The sequence below is a fragment of the Formica exsecta genome, unplaced genomic scaffold (assembly GCF_003651465.1).
Source record: "Formica exsecta isolate Colony F162 unplaced genomic scaffold, ASM365146v1 scaffold2, whole genome shotgun sequence".
In the NCBI taxonomy this organism is placed as follows: domain Eukaryota; kingdom Metazoa; phylum Arthropoda; class Insecta; order Hymenoptera; family Formicidae; genus Formica; species Formica exsecta.
The window spans coordinates 865,428-883,446 of NW_021849297.1; the positions used below are offsets into that span (position 1 = coordinate 865,428).

General features: G+C 42.8%; 1 protein-coding gene across 1 annotated transcript in view; it reads left to right on the plus strand.

The window, feature by feature from the left end:
* Nucleotides 1-18,019, plus strand: part of LOC115234414 (protein jagged-1) — a 42,706-nt gene that overhangs the window by 21,290 nt on the left and 3,397 nt on the right. The window contains exons 3-5 of the mRNA XM_029805471.1: nucleotides 10,556-10,847; nucleotides 16,010-16,628; nucleotides 17,289-17,935. Coding sequence (XP_029661331.1) covers nucleotides 10,556-10,847; nucleotides 16,010-16,628; nucleotides 17,289-17,935 — 1,558 coding nt within the window. The remainder of the gene's footprint in view (nucleotides 1-10,555; nucleotides 10,848-16,009; nucleotides 16,629-17,288; nucleotides 17,936-18,019) is intronic.

Consider the following 18,019-nt stretch of genomic DNA (forward strand, 5'->3'; position numbering starts at 1 on the left):
CGTGTAATAGCTATACAACCGTTTTCACGTGCTACCTAGCTCGAAAAACGGTAAACCGCTTGACTTTCATCGTTCTTTGCGCGGATAATGCCGTCATTATCATCTCCGCTGATTGAATACGGTATATATAATCTCGTCCCTCGTCGACGCGAGTGAACGGCGAACGCTTGCGCGCACGGGCTACCGAATGCCACCTGCGTTCAGCGACTGGTTCGAGAAAATATATTCACGGTAGATATTTCTTCTTCTCACCGATATAAATCCCCCGATTCTCATCAGTACTGGACGAATCATCGCGCGTGCTTTAATTCACGCGTCACGCTTTCCGCAACGCTCGAAACCCGAAAATGATTTCTCAGATCGTATAACGCGAATCACCAATCGTATATACGAAAATTGTTATTCAAGCACACCTCGAAGTTTCAAACATCCAAATCTCATCATCGTACAATAATTGGATCGTTGAATCCATTAGACACATATGAAGAAACACATGTATGTAACATTCGACGTTTTATTACCCGGAGGATTAGACGAGGTTCCTCCGCGGTCTAACTTTCGATAAGTTACATACGCGGATATCGCCGGCAATCGCAAGAGTTTTCTAATAGCGACCCAGTTTACGCAAACGTGATGCGGTTGTGATAGCAGCAACGTCAAACGTTGTGATCGTCTCTCGTCGTCGACTTTCCCCGCTTCTAATTTCAATACCGATGTGAGAAGGAATATACGAGCGTATCTCTTTCTCCGTCTCTCTTCTCTCTCCAGTAGTGGCATAATAGCACGGGAAGCCATCGGCGAATGTATATACATATATACAGTCGAGCTTTTGCACAATCTTCTCCCTGGAGCTGTATGCATCTTCGAACGGTGTGTTTTGTATCTCCTTTCTCCGACTACGCATCTCTTTCTCTCCCGTTCTCTCTTCTCGTGCGACTCGAGATCTCTTCTTTCTCTCTTTCTCTTTCTCTCCATCCTTACAACAGATCGTTCGAGTACATCCTCTCTCTCTCGTCGGCTTATCCTTGTTCGTTCTCAATAATTTCTCCTCGACCATCGTCAATGCAACTCTATGAACTCGATTATACGATTCACATGCGACGAACGCTCATATATGCGACCTGTCCGCGCGTTTTATATGCACCAGCACGCACGACCGACCGCTGCGTCGGACGCATTGGAAAACACATACAAACCCGTACGCACAATGTCTCCAATCTGGGCGCCGCTATGAATGATGAAACGTCACTAGACGCCGCCGGATCCACGTGGATGCTGCAGAATTACTGTTTAAAAATAGCGCGCGTCCACTTATTCGAGTAATTTAACAAATTTTTCGAACTTGATGTTGCGAGCATAGTCAAAACTAATTTTTTGTAAAAAAAGAAACTCTGGTCATATAATATATATGCAATGATATATAATTCAACTATAATAGATTTCTAGATTACAGAAATATTTTTACCGTGTGACATCGGTACAGTTATGAAGATGAAAAAAAAAGCTTGTCCCCGGATTGAATCGGAAACCGTGTCCGTAGTAATCTCCTTTCTCCGGCCACGTGATTAATTCCGACAATCATAGTTTCGATAATAGACGTATAATGATAAACGATGTTCGGCCGAGCGGCATTCATCATGGAAGAAGCTGCGACTGGCGGCAGGGGTACGAGGAGAAGGAACGGGGAACGAAAATGAAGGAGCCCGTTCTTCCCTCCTTCTCCTTCAAGACGCGTCGCGGAACGCCGCGGGGATCGAGCAACGTGAGTCAGGGACTCAACAGGTGTACATCCGCGTCTCGAAAACGGGCCCCACGGCCTTATAAGCGTTTTCCATTCTGGTCGATATCTTCGTCGCTCTTCCAACCGCGTGTTCCGAAGCTACCGCTAACTACCGAAACTATCGATTCTTCGAGCATAACTTTGGGAGAGTCGACTTTTTTCATTTCGTTTTATTTTTAGCTGAAGCGTAGAATGTAGATTTGAAAAAAAAATTCATGCGTCTTCTGAGCACGTGTTCTTTCCATATTTATGGAAGTGGGTCTTCAAAGATTATTCTCGCATTTTTGTATCTATTATAAAATGAAGATTATTGCGGGAATTATTAAATATAATGACATAACGACAATGTGATCTCTTCTTTTTATAAGGGGATAACTTTTACAACTTTTATTTCTTTTAAACGCTGCTCTCGCGAAATTAGTGGCCGCACCGCGCAAACCGCACTGCGTCGCATCACGCGCTTAATAGCGTCATGAATAAACCGCGCTTAAGCCCGCGAGCGGCACCTACGGTTGTTCAAATATATTAGCGCCGTTAATACGCGATGCTAACGCGAAATAATAAATAACGCTCGCGGGATTTACATCGCGGTCATTCTCGTGCGTCGCGCATCCCTGCGTCCGGTGTGCCTTTTTCTAATCGCACGTAAATTGCGCCATTTCGAAACGCGGAAGCGCGAGCAATTTGTCAAAAGTTCCGCGCGAACCGGTCTTCAGGAGAAGACCCGGCCGACGATCCAAAATTGCTCTCTTTGCGCCATCGTCCAGATCGCCCGCGGGGTTTATAATCAACCAGGCGCGTCGTTTCGCCGTCTCGAGATTTACGTCCGCGCGAATTAAAGATTTCCTGATTGTCGATCTTCTCCCCTCCCGATTGCCGATCGGCTCTTGACAAAGACAATTTCTCTCGATGAAAATCAACGATCGCGACGCGACACTCGCCCGCTACTCCCACGCGCGCCGCCATTAATCTTGATTCCATTAACGTAATCGTCATGCTGCCGATATAATGACCCGCGCGATTTATCATCGACCGTTAAACGAGAGAGTTGCGCTGCGTATATTGTTCGATCGTTATTAAAATTATTTTTATAATAGGCGACTCGTTCGCGCTCTTCAATATATATTCTCGTAGATTGCACTATCAAAGTGACATCGGTGATGAATATGAAAGATGACAAGAGATAGAAAGGGAAGAGAATTATTAAAATACCTCGAGATAAAATCTGAATAGCTAGATAAAATATAACGTTGCAAAAATTATTAGAAATTAATAGATAAAAAAGATTGATAAAGAATATTAAATTTATGATTTAATATTATTATTAGATTACGTAAATTAGAATAAGATGCGTTACGTATAATCGAAAATTTCGCTCAATTATAAAAATTGTGAAAAATGAAAAAAGTGAAAATTACGAGGATGAGATATACGAGGTACGGAGAAACCTGATGCATGAATTAATTACACAGTCGTGCACGGAGAAAACAGGTGGAGACGTAGGAGACGAGGAAGCGCGTCCAACGTACACATGCAAGGCGCGCCGATTTTTAACCACACGCGAACCCGCGGTTTCCTCTTCCCGAGAGAGCAGTGGCACTCCGGTGAATCAACGGGTGTCTATTAAAGCAGGATTCATCGCGCGACGGGTTTGCCGCGGGAACGCATAAATTGCCCGTTCTTAACACGGAAGCGCGGCCGATTTGTCGAAACTTCCGCGCGCGCGAACCGGTCCCCCTTGTTCTCTCGCCGCTCCGAAATTGCTCCCTTTACGCGGTCGCCTCGAGGGTGGTTCCAATCACGATGCCCCCCCCCCTCGTAAGATTTACGTTCGATTTGCTTATATTATAGTATTATACGCAGCTGCGTGTCGGCGACACGCGCAAACACAGGCAGGTGCACAATGCGACCGCGTGTACACGAGTTGCGAGAGGGGAAGAAGAGGCGAGGGGATACAGAAGAAGGGGGGAGGGAATGTCGCCACGCTTTGGGCGATGCTTCTTCACTTCGGAGTATCTCCGTGTCCACGGGGGGCTCCAACGAGCTTCGATGGTGGAGGAAGCAGCGGGGCCTTGGGGTCTCCTCTCCTTTGGGCCGGTTGTGTGTGAACCCGCTACGCGAAGCGCATACCAAACTCGTCTCTCCCTCTCTCTCTCTCTCTCTTCTTCTCTTCTTATTCTCTCCCTGACTCTCCCTTCTCTTGAAAGGCTGTCGAGACTGTTCGTACAAACGACCGCCGGGGTACACAGTGTCTCTCGATCCGCGCGTTTTCTCCGTGACAATACGAGCCTCGGAGATTTAACCGCGTTTCTATTTTTAATGGAATAAATTCCATTATAATTCCATTAAAATTTATCCATCGATGACTTATTTTCTCCGTTCAAATTACAGCGATATTAAATCCGGATTGATTTCAGTAGTCAATCTTTGTCATTTTAATCTTCGCTTGTATCCGACGTATCCGTATGTAACGAGAATGTTGATGACGTGCGATAGAGAATATGTCCATTACGAGTCTCACTCGTAGGTACTCGACCTAAGTACATTCGCGGAGCAACGCGAACGTGGTCGAGGAGATCCAGGAGAGTATTTAATGCGAGGCATACCGCAAGTCTCCCGCGACTCGCTTTATATTATGCAGGTAACGCACCACTACCCAGCCACTACCATCGCTGTCCGCGACTCTCTACACGTCGTTGCCTCTTCGGTTCCTTTAAGCGGGAAGAAGGCGCGCCGTGCACTTGGCCTTGTGCCCTCGCGGATAGTGGACGCCTCTCTTCCACGAGCGCCTCTTCGTCCACGACGAAGACGACGACGGGATCCTCTCCCTCCTCTCTTCAGCTCCCTTTTACGCCGACTTCTTCATCCTTCTCTCGGGTTCTCGACTCTTTCTGCAGTTCTGGGTACGCCGCGAGATTTATTAGCTACCCAACTAATTGGGAAGCGAGGACGGCCGCCAGGATTCCAGAACGAAGATTTCCGCCACTGAGAGAGACGACGCGACCGGACGGAATCTCCGACGAGCGAACCGGAATCGCCGCCGCGGAGGCACCTTCTGCGTTCCTCGGCGTCGCCGGTGTTTTTCAATTACGGCGCGACGCTCTATCCGTCGTGTGTTCCGGCTCGGTCAATTAACGGAGATTGATTCTCGGTTGCGAATCAAATCGTATGTGATTATTTTCTCGACGATATAGAGACAATCTAACATTATGTAATATCGCATGGGATATGATATCGAAGGGAGGGACGCACGGAAAATTTAATAAAGGAGAAGAATTTGTCTAGCTTTTAAAGTTAAATTTATTTCTTTCATTCTCAATCAGAGAATATTCACGCTATTAATTATATATAAAAATTGTATCGAAAACGAGGTGTGTAACTATGTAGGGACAGTTTTTTCATGCATTGCATTATCGTGGTCGACTATAAATCCTGTCGGGATTGAGGGACACGCTCGCTTCCCGACACACGCGTGAGAACGCTCCGCGCCGCGAAATCTAACGCGCGACCAAGCGAGGAGGGATCTTGTACGAGAAATCGAAGGTAGCTTCGAAGGTACCCTCATTCGATCGGTACGCCGTCGTCACTTTTGTACGCGTCCTCACGTACGGCTCGTTCGATCTTTTCCGCGAAACCTAAGACACGTCGCCTGACGTAGAGAGAGGAGACTCGGCGCACTCTATTCGGCGTACGAAGTATGTACCTATCTACCTGTCTACCTTTACCTGCTCCGTGCGACTACCAACGAGCACACATGCGTGTACACGTAAGTCATAGGCCCGATAGAGTGACGGACGAGGCAGGTAAGCGGGCAAACGGCCAGATAGCCTCGCAGCGGGATTCTACGTGCTTCACGTATCCGCTCGTTTCCTCTTCGATCTCTTCAGGCTCGTCTCGAATCGCTTCCACCGTTGCCGCGCAAGGTTCTATTACGTCGGATATGCAGATCGTACGAATTCCGGATCAAGCCGACTGTCGTTTCACCCAGTTGACTCGAATAACGTGTGACGGAGTAAAAATATTACGAACACTGAAACGAACTGTTTAAACGTCCGACACTTTATATAAATATTTTATTATGCGTAATAATAATTTTTTTCATATATAAATAATATTTTTAAAGAATAGAAATTATAAAAGATAAGCGATTAATATCCGCTGCGTTTCACGCTTTTAAACCAATCAATAAAAATTTTAAGTATCTCTAAACTCTGTTTAAATTTGCTAGAAGTCGCTTATTACTTTCGATTATGTATTTGCTGAAATTGCGTACAAAATAAAGCTTTAAATATTTAATCCGTAAAATGTGCGTAGACATACAGATGAGACTCACAAATATATACTTTGCGTTGACCGCCAACATGAAACCGACTGTGGTCACACAGGAAATTAATTAATTGGCCATTGCGAATAGACATTGGAAATAGACGTGCATCGACTTCTCCGAGAATACTGCTCGGCTTAATTAATTTCCTACGCCTACGCAAGTTGCCCGGCAGTTCCTTCCACGTCCCTCGAAAGGATCGTGGTATCATACCAGCAATCTCCAATATCGAGAGGTTTTATCCTCTCGAGGTTGCTGAGGCATTTGATTCGCTCGGACATGCCTGGCTATGGCTCTTTCGCAATTTTTTCCGCAAATTTCTAATTTAAAAAGTTAAATTTGATTCGAATCTCGATTGTATATGGTCATAAAAAATCTCAGCTTGCGATGCTTTATTCGGCATGTTTACGCGCTCGGACACGCATTCGAATAATGGTTTCATGCGTATACTCCGCGTCGTACAATTTAAGAAACAGGATAATTCATGTTACGTACTGCACGACCGCGGAATACGAGATGACGCATTCGGCGGCAAAGCAGCACGTATGTGCATCCCACGCTCTCCTCTCTCTCTTCCGTGTTTTATTTATTATATTTCCTTTACATCGAGTGGAATAATTGAATATGATAACAATAATCAAATTAATATTCAATGACTATTACAATACAACAATTATTTTTATCTCACGTTAAAAAATTATTGTGCTATTTATTATATACAGTTTTAATTTTTCTAACTTGATCTGACGTTAATTTCATTCTTTATTCGCATATTTCTCGACATCCTGCGAAATATGTGATTATCTATTCTATCTATATCTGCTTTCCATTTGGTTGGATCGTCGATCGTACAATACATCTCGTGGATCCTGGCTTCTCCGTCTAACAGGCTCTTTCAATTTCCTTCTCGATATTTAACGGTGAAAGGAGAAATTCGTCAGGTATCGCCCCGCTATTGTAAAACTGAGAGCCGAATAGCGAAACGCCCACGCGAATTCCTAGATTCACAATTGCGACGTCGACGGTTCTTGGCGCACCGAGTATGTTCTTTGTTTTAGGATTGCGATAATTCCAAGCAAGTACAGCGGAAATTTATTTAGAATGGACAGAGCTTATTTTGTATAATCTGTGGAAAATCGTAGGCTGGGAAAACTGTATTTGATTTTTGAATATTATTTATAAGTTTTTATCAAAAAAGAGGGATTGTCTCTTTATGAAGCAAATACTTAAAATACATCTAAAATATAAATAAATAATCAACTTATATTTTTAATCGCGATTGTTATAATTTTTTCTCGGTGTATTACATAACGTGCAATAACTTGCGACACGAATCAATAAGCTTTATACGTATGATCATTGTATAGGTTTTATAATTGATTCGACACACGTTGAAAACTTATCGAGATTGCGATAATTCCAAGCAAGTACAGCGGAAATTTATTTAGAATGGACAGAGCTTATTTTGTATAATCTGTGGAAAATCGTAGGCTGGGAAAACTGTATTTGATTTTTGAATATTATTTATAAGTTTTTATCAAAAAAGAGGGATTGTCTCTTTATGAAGCAAATACTTAAAATACATCTAAAATATAAATAAATAATCAACTTATATTTTTAATCGCGATTGTTATAATTTTTTCTCGGTGTATTACATAACGTGCAATAACTTGCGACACGAATCAATAAGCTTTATACGTATGATCATTGTATAGGTTTTATAATTGATTCGACACACGTTGAAAACTTATCGAGTCCGAGAATCCAAAAAATCTAACACGATATTAGACACTTCCTCCGACCTTAACCTTAAACCATTTATGTCTCAATTGTGACGAAATCGTCGCGGAGAAATAAGAGCGGCGCGACAAAGGAAGCGTTACGATGTTGAAGCACAAGGAACGTTCTTTTCACAGAGTGGCGAGCGCGACGACCGGCCGAGACCGACCGCATTAGAATATATATACGAGGTGTAAAAAAAAAGGCGAGCACGAAAGTCGCGGGCGTGAGAAAGCCGGCCCTCGAGCGAGCCACCAATTAACACCAATTAGCGCTCATCTGCTCTAGGTACTGCCAGCGAGCTTGGAGCTCGCTGTCTTTACGTTTAGCGCGAGACGTCTGACTCGCCGCGGATTGGCCACAACATGCTCTTTGTACTGCATAGACTACATCATCGAGTATATGACTTCTAAATGTCGAAGCGAGACAGACATATCATAGATGCCGAATACATCGCTCTTGATCATCGACTCGTCTCCGATGCAGATTTAGCGGATCAGTTTTTGCAAATTCTTGAATAAGAGAAACCGACTCGCGCGAATCGATCGACGCGATGCATAAACATCTCGGATCACCGCGAGAGAAATTGATTCACTAAGCTCACGAGTTAGTAGTTGAGTCACGAGTGTACAGTTAAGCGAGAAACACGACGCCAAAAGCGGGAAAGGCCTCAAGTCTGCAAGAAGTAACTCACATGTCAAATCGACACTTGCGCAAGAAACGGATATCTTTCGCAAGTGGTAACGGATTACTTTGTCAGACTCTACGATCTTATCCAAAATCTCTTTAATTGGAAATACAATCTTTTTGCGACATTTATCTTTTTTTAATTAAAGAATTATCTATATTTATATAAAAAAAAAGAGATTATACTGTAATTTATATGCATAAATATTATAACAATTTTTAATAATTTTTATAATATTTAAGTTATAATATTTAAATTTTAAATAATTTTTTTAATGTAATATAAATTAATTTTTCTTTTGATAAAAATTTCGAGATACACGTACAAGTCGCACAATTTCTACGACACACCATATTATTCCGCAGATACCTCTCTCTCTCTCTCTCTCTTTCTTCCTCTCAGAATACGCGTTCATTGTCTAATTCCGAGGATCGTCAAGTTCATTATACCGCAGGCGCGCTCGCTCGCGAGACGCCGATGCCGCGCGCTAATCTTTTTTTCGCCGGGACCGGTTCCATCAGAGGAACACTTCCAGCTTTCTACCATCGCATCGGCGGCTCGACTCCCGTGTAACCCCGTCGGGTGCCAGCCGTGCTGAGGCAACGCGAAGAAGCGGACAGGCCGCGTCTTCCGCGCGCGGCAGCGCGATTCGAATTTATTTATTGCATTAGCCGGCCGTCGCTCACTCACGGCCCTTGATTGGTGGTACCAATCGGGTTCTCCTTTGCGAACGACGCAACGCGATGGTGGAGATAAGCCGACCGTATATAAAGGACGAAATCGTCGTGTCAATACTCGTGGTAACCGTTGTAATTATCCCGATTAGTGGTGATTCTCTGCGGTCCAGCTGAATGTTACGAATGTATCGATAATCATTACAACCATGACTTGCGATCGTATTCAAATCCTACTTATACATGTGATGTTGCTTTATATGACTCGTGGAACTCGCATAAATATTCATAAGAATTGCATCTGTATATATATAAATTATATTATCGTATATAATTTAAAAAACAAATAATTTATATTTAAAAAGAACGCACTCTGCACACTGGCGATGAAATAAAAGATGATGTGTTTCATCATCATCATATATATGTTGTTGCATTATCAGATTTATTACGTTGGAATCAACGCGCACGCACTATACTATCTCGTTTACATCGGAAGTTGTTTTCTACCGCATAGTTTTGCGCGACGGATGCGCTTTCGTGTAACTCTCGGTTACATAAGCCAAAGTCCTGAAATTGGTAACCCTACACTATCGTATAATTTAAACCGCCCCCTAAAGGTCAGCAGACGCTGTATAAATTTGCAAAAGCAACAGGCTCTCCGAAGGTCCCACTTAGAACCCGGCGAGGAATTATTCAAGCTGGGCAAGGGTTAATTGCTGCCTTCATCAAACCACCTCCCTTCCTCTTTCAAATGAACCCTTGTCGCCCGTGACATCACCGTTCTGTATTTAATCCGACTTTGTTGCGTCACGGCAACGCTGAACATGATTCCATTCTCTGTTCGAGTGAATTATTCACTTTAAAACGAGTAACACATTCACTTTACTTCAGAGTTAAACAGTTCACTTTTGTGAAAAGTGAATTTTCACTAATTACGAGTGGCAGTATTTCCACTATCGCTTGAAGTGAATATTCACTCGTTTGGAGTTAAATTTCACTCTAAGAAATTTAGAGAGTACAAAGATTTATTCAAATAATTATTCTATTAAGTAAGAAAAAAAATATTTCCACAATTTAAATTAATAAAGTTATATAAATAGAACTAAATATATAAAAAATTAATTTTACACTTATAATTCCTTTTACAGACCAATTTTTTTATTTATTGTGGATTTATTAATACGTAGACTTATGTTTAAAAGTTATATTTTTGATTATAGTATCGAGACAATTTTTAATAACATTTTTAATTCGTTATCGTTGCCGTTGTAACTTTTGAAAAATGGTTTGAAAATATTCTGTTACAGAGGCAATTCACGTTGATTCTGCAAGCGAGGGACGAGAAGAGCGCCGGCGTAATTGAGGAGGCGAGTTACAGCGGCATCGTCCTGCCAGGATCCACGTGGCACACTCTCAATCATCAAGGAAAGAACGCTCACTTGGCGTATCGGGTGCGAGTCCAATGCGACGATCATTATTACAATGCGACCTGCACCAAGTTCTGCCGACCTAGAAACGACATTTTCGGCCATTACACCTGCGACGAGAACGGGGACAAAGTGTGTATACAGGGATGGAAAGGCGTCGATTGCGAGACAGGTGAGTCCGAGTTTAACCGACAATTATGTACGTTATTTCGATCATTGTTGCAGCCACATCGTTCTATCAAAGTATACTCAACATTTTTAGATCCTATATTTAGGTTGATTGCTAAGATCAACAATGTTTCCTCTTCTTTACTATAATTTTTATCTTAATATCTTCAAGATAAATTCGTAAATGATTTTTTATCATCTTCGCGACGAACGGTAATTCCCCCTTTTTAAATAATGTAGGAATTCGTTGCAAGAAAGAAAGGCAAAGAAATCCTATAACATATTTCAGTATTAGCACTTTAGATGTGCATCGACTTTAGAATGAATTATTGCTGATTAATCCGGTGTTTATCGCATTACCACACGTGCAACTAGGTATTACCGTGCACGGTTATTAATTACACTAGACACCGTATAATGTGCACGCAAAAAAATATCTGCATAAATACACCTTCTTCGATTCTCTTCTGTATCTTTTCACGGAAAATGATTTGCAGATAAATTACGTTCATCAAGATATTATTACGTAAACTTTTTATTTAATATCTAATTTTAAATTCACTGCATCATAACTTTACAAATGATAGAGCGTTTGTTGACGACGAGAAGAGGATGTACGTTTTGAAAAATGAAAAAAAAAAAATGTTATCTAACAAACTCCCATGCTGCAATTTCCGTATTTAGGAAAACTTGTTCGGGATAGATACGAAACTCATCGTACAAAATACGCATTACATTCGCGAGTGACAAACCGCATTCTCTTGTCATTGTTATCTCGTACTATTCTTTACGAAAAAGAACTCGGAAGATATCGATGTAAGTCGATTTTTTGCCTTGTCCCGTACGTCGTCGGAGAAATAAATTTATCATTCATTGAAGCTTGAAATCTCATGACAGAGTCTAACCGTGTACAATTTCCTCCATGGGTGTCGTTTATTTCGATTTCTCATGGAGACATGTACCTCTTAACGAGGCTTACAATTTGATTATTGGTCATTAATAAATCATTATTGTTTGCTGTCAAATAATTTCTGAAGGACGAAAAGATTCGATCTTCGCCAAAGAGATCTTTCTTATCTGCGTTTGGGAAATCTGTAAATGAGAATCAATCCGGATAAGCAAAGTTAATTTGCTTAAACGAATAAATTGAATATTTTGTCATCTTGATTTCATATTTTAGTGTTAGTTTTTATTTAAAGCAGAGGAGATCTACATACAGATGGGGCGAATGATATTTTGCGGAAGAATAATCGAAACTGTTCTTCACGTTCACGTGATTTCCATCTCGTATCTTTATCGTCGAATTGATGTCCAGTCCCCGAAAGATCGAACGATTCCGTCACGTCCGCGGTTTAAGGCGCGAGAACGCCGCGGCGGATCGAGAGGAGATGAACGGCTCTGTGGACCGTACGCGGTCCCGCATGGATCGTAAAGCACGCGAATTATCTCGGTGCGTGCCTCAATGGGCGGACGTTATACGCATGTCGTACGATCGTCACAAAGGTAGCGACATATCACGCCAGGTCTCGTCGCACAATGCTGCGCCGACCAATATAACAGCTCTTTCTTCGCCGCTTAATCGTTACTTCCGCCTCGCCGTGACCGCTCCGTGGTTACTGTCATCCCTTCCTCTTTACGATAGGACACAGACGCACGCATAAGGTCGATCTCAAACAGACCGATGACTTGCCGAGGAGGCCCCGATCGCGTTCGTACGACAATTTTTACAGACGCGTAGAATGCCTTTTTTCTTTATTAATTCTTGAATTCAGAACTATTCCAAGTTTGGACAATATCGAGACAACGAGATCTATCCAACTTGATTCGTATATAGTTTAACATCTTTCTAGATAAAAGTATGAAAATCTTCTAAATTTTGAATTTATATTTTAATATCGGAATATTATGTATCAAGAAGGAGTATAAATTAATATTTCTCTCAAGGAGCCGTATTATTACTTTATTATTAAATAAATTTTGAAATTATAGAACTGCGGAAAAAAAAGTTGAAGTCTCGTTGCTCTCAAATAATAATTTGCTTAAACAATCGTTTCGCAAGTCGTCACGCTTGTGATATTATGCCAAAGGAATTCAAATAACATACACGCGATTACTTTGCCGACGCTGCTCGTTTTCCTTGGCACTGTGAACTTTAAGATTTCACTGTTTGATAACTAACATAGCGATCGCCTCGAGCCGCTGATTGATAATTAGTTTTTTTTTTTTTTTTTTTTTTTTTTTATAATTTTATATGAGGCACATAATACATTATATACATATTGATATTGTGTCATTAATTCATTACTGCGAAAAATCTTTTTTTGTTATTTCAAATTATAATGTATCACGACACGAAGTACGGCATCGATTTTAGGTACCGATATTATCATTGATTAAACAATTATTTAAATATCGATAGCATTTATCTCAAAGTTGAAACATGTTTTTTGTTATATTATAGATAAGCAGCGACTGGTTACATTGTGATCAGCTTTCGTTTCCACAGCTTCAACTTCTGATCTCGCTTGAAGATATTGAATCTTCTTGACATAGGGCGCGAAATGTAAAAAATTTCTCTCGTTTAACGATGCGGGAAGATCGACTTGTCGAGTTTTGAGCACGTTCTACTTAGACGGACGGAAAAATCCGCAAATCCCAATTAGAGACTATCGGCGGAGATCGCGTGTTCGTGCAAGGCGATGAATCGCGCGCGCGAGTCTCGGTTAGAGAAGAGAAAGAGAGAGAACTGGCTCCGACATTTTTGTCGCGCTGTGAAAGGTCAATAGGAGAATTTCACTCGTGCATCCTCTTCACACGATGCACCAACGTGGTCGCGCGCGCGAGAGAGGTAAAATCTCTACGGGCGCTAAGCGCGTACGTGCATAGTGCTTCTTTAGCATCTGGCAAAAAGGATCTTGAAAGTTCAACGAACGCTCGGCATATGAAATATATAAGCTTCTGTATGCACAGAATTTTAGAAAAATATAGTACATCGGTTATGTGTAACGACGATTGATACGACAGAAAATATTCAGATCGAGCTGGATCAATAATGTCCTAGAATTATTCTGCTTCTTAGAAGATCAAAGAAAAATCGAAAAGTTGCGACAGATGATGATTTTTTATCAAGTTCTGTTAGAAAAATAGAAAAAATAAATTTTACTGTATACTGATACTTCAGATTTTAGCATTTTTACCATCGTTATTTAAACAACCACCAATGACATAAATACTTACGCACCAATGGCAATTACGATCTATGACCTTTCCTTTCTCTCTTAGAGTTCCAACTATTTATAAGAAGAAATTGACTCTAGCGACTGTTCTGCATAAAATTAATAACGTGCTTGTCTACATTATTCCTCGTCGCAAGATGAGTTTTACGCGCAATAAAAAATATAATTACATTCCGAGAAAGAGAGAGAGTCGGCGTCACGATCGGGCTCAAAACGCGAATTGTCGGCAGACAAATGAAGATTTTTCACACGACGCACGCAGTTAGGCAGAGACGGAAGAGGGACGTAAATTTTCCGGGAAAACACTTCCGCGTGTAACTCGCGCGCGAATGAGGCAACTCCGTCATAATCACGCGCACGGAGTGAAGACTCTGGGAATCGCGCGCGAAAAATCGCAAACCACCCATCCGGCAATCCGCCTCTCTTCGCACAGCTGTTCCGCACGATAAAAAATCGCGCGACGCGGAAAAAAAGATGGACGCATCGCGAACTGCGCAAGTTAATTTACCTAACTGCCGGCGTATTAATCAACGGCCGTAGGCCGTAGGCATATGAGTAGCAGCGTGATCGTTTGAGACTCGAGGGAAATTTATAGTTTCTAAAATGCGAAAGAGAGAGAGTCTCTGGAGATTGCAAAAATACTCGCTTGATTGGCTCGACGTAGAACGACGAAGGACGATGACGTATCCGCGTATCCAAGCGTCGCATATCGCGGGGACCGCGAATGCATCGTGGCAAAGAAAAGGCTGTCACGAGCGAATGCGACGTCATTTAGGAGACCCCGAAGTAGTCGCCGATGCAATCGTATAAATATCCGTAAATGTCCGTTGTCGCGGCGCGGAAACGAGGTAGAGAAAGAAAGAAAGAGAGAGAGAGAGAGAGAGAGCGGGACTATTAATCATTAAGGATGCCGCGGGCGGTATATACGCATATATGTACGTGTAAGACGCGAATGGACCGCCATGTGATTATACACGTATACGCGTATGTACAATAATCGCGTATACGTAACGGTAAAGGTGTTGGTACACGTACGAGAGACCGACTGAAACCCCGAAAGGAGGATCTACGTACACGCGAGCGCGCGGCATGAGTTTTCGTTTCACGGTTGGAGGGATAATCCTTCTCTCTGTCACTTCTCATCTGTCTTTCTGTCCCACCGGCTAATTGAGTTGCTCGGTGCCGGCGAGATCTCCGTCACGTTCGTCCTTTCCTGCCGTTCTTTCTTTTTTTTTTTTTTTTATCCCGAGGAGGGGTATGGAAGGGAAACCGACGTCGTCATCGTCGTCGTGGTCTTCGTATCGTGCTCGTTTACAAAGGTTACGGTGTACCTTCGGTCGCGCCGAAATTAGATTTTGTCATCCAACCACCTGTACGAGAGGTACCTGTTGCTTCGGCTCTTTCAGTGCGCGTCCCGTAATCCCTTACAAACCCGCAGAAAGTATCACGCGTGCATTCTTCGTCCCAACGCGCACGCCCGTTTCGTTCATTATACGTCTCCGCTAATTACATTTGCCCGACTCAATGACTATTACGTGTCGCATGCTGAGCAAGAATAAGACGAATAAGAAACGCTTAATCCGTCCACGTCATCATAGATATGCTTTGAAACATCCCGAAAGGATTCTTTTTGAATCGCTCTCTCAATAACGATGTGAAAGCATAATTGAACCAAACGTCAAATCCCTCTACAATATACAACAATATAAAGTAACATTAATTTTTGCAATACAGTTATACCATAAATCTCTTATCTATAACAGATAAAAGATAAATTAATATAATAAAAAATTGCGCTAGGTTATATATTATTATACAATGTAATTGACATTAGAGCAAATTATGATGAGAAATTATAGCTACTTATCAAAACCGCAAATACTCCGTATTGAACGCGCGACATGTGTAATTTATATGATAATATTTCTAGCCGTCTGCAAAGAGGGCTGCCACCCCGTACACGGTCACTGCAACGTCAGCGGCGAGTGCCAATGTCGGCACGGCTGGCGCGGCGAGTTGTGCGACCAGTGCATGCCGTATCCCGGCTGCAAGCACGGCTACTGCAACGGCTCGAGCTGGCAATGCATCTGCGACACCAACTGGGGCGGCATACTGTGCGACCAGGACCTCAACTACTGCGGCACCCACGAGCCGTGCCAGAACGGCGGCACGTGCGAGAACACCGCGCCCGATCAGTATCGTTGCACGTGTCCGGACGGCTTCTCCGGGCCCACTTGCGAGAAGGTCGACAATCCGTGCGCGTCCAGCCCCTGCCTGAACGGCGCGACCTGCCACGAGCTCGGCGAGACCGCGCACTGCGAATGCGCCCCGGGTTTCACCGGACCTTATTGCACGACCGACATCGACGAGTGCGCCTCGCAGCCGTGCCAGAACGGCGGCACCTGCGTGGACGGGAAGAACAACTTCGTGTGTAACTGCCCACCCGCCTGGCAGGGCGTCCTCTGTCAGTTCGACGTGGACGAGTGCACGCTCAAGGAATCGCCTTGCAAGAACTCGCTCACCTGCGTCAATCTGGCAGGCGACTACAGGTGAGCTTTGTTATTAATATCCGGGAATTTATGCGAGATTTTTAACTCTCTTCTATTGGTAGACGTCAAAATTATATATCTTAATATATATTAAATTAATAGAAAAGAAGATATGTTTATTAGAGTATCGAATAATTAATTAATAATATTTGATAATTTTATAGAAAAAAAAAACACTAGAATTCTACATTGTTATTCCTTAATACTTACCTGACAATTCAAGATTGCTTATATCATTAACAGACATAAGTACTATGTTTTAACAGCATCGTTTGGGAACATGATGTTATCATAAACTAGAAGACTTCCGGTCTTTCCATTTTTTGAATTACAGTGTCTTACATATAAATGATAGGTTTCCCACGCACGATATAGTAATTGGAAATTAAGTCGTTATAGAACATTTTTCTTCGTCCTCTGTACTACGGTAGGTTAAACAATAATAATAATAAAGGCATTTTTATTGTTTGACTTACGACAGCCCCGTAATTACTCGCTTTATTACCTTCGTAAAATAACGTTGGACGGGGGGAAAAAAATCGTATCGTAATCGATCGTGTTGAACGCGATGTAAGAGTCGTTAACTCGCTGCGAATAGTAATTAATCAAGTTTCATAATAATTTAATTTCATAATAGTTTCATAATAATTTCATCGACAGGTGCCGATGCCGGAGCGGTTTCACTGGCAAGAATTGCACGAAGAATATCAATGACTGCATTGGCCAGTGCCAGCATGGTGCGCTCTGCATTGATCTGGTAGACGACTATCACTGCAGCTGCACCGCTGGCTACTCCGGCAAGGACTGCGACGTCGACATCGACGAATGCGCGTCCAAGCCGTGCCAGAATGGCGGCGAGTGCCGGGATCTGGTAAACGCTTACGAGTGCGTGTGTCCCGTGGGCTTCACCGGCTACCAGTGCGAAATCGATCGCGATCACTGCAGCCCAAATCCTTGCCGCAACTCGGCGCCATGTTTCAACACGCAGACCGACTATTATTGCCACTGCCCGGTACAATGGCAGGGCAAGAACTGTTCGGATCCGGCCTCGAATAATTCGCAGCAATTCGGCGTGACGGACGACGAGCAGTACGGCTGCGGCAGCGAGGGCACCCCATGTGGCGGTAAAGGCCGATGCAGCGGCGGTAGATGCATCTGCGATCCCGGTTACACTGGCATGCACTGCCACGAGAACATCAACGACTGTCGCGGCAACCCCTGCTTGAATGGCGGCACATGCGTTGATCTGCTTAATTCCTTCCAGTGCATCTGTCGGGAAGGTTGGAGCGGGGATCTTTGCGATCAAAGTAAGTAATAAAAGATATACGAGAGAGAAATGGGTAGAATAAAAAAATACTGATAGGATCCGATAAATTTGAATGATCTCAAAG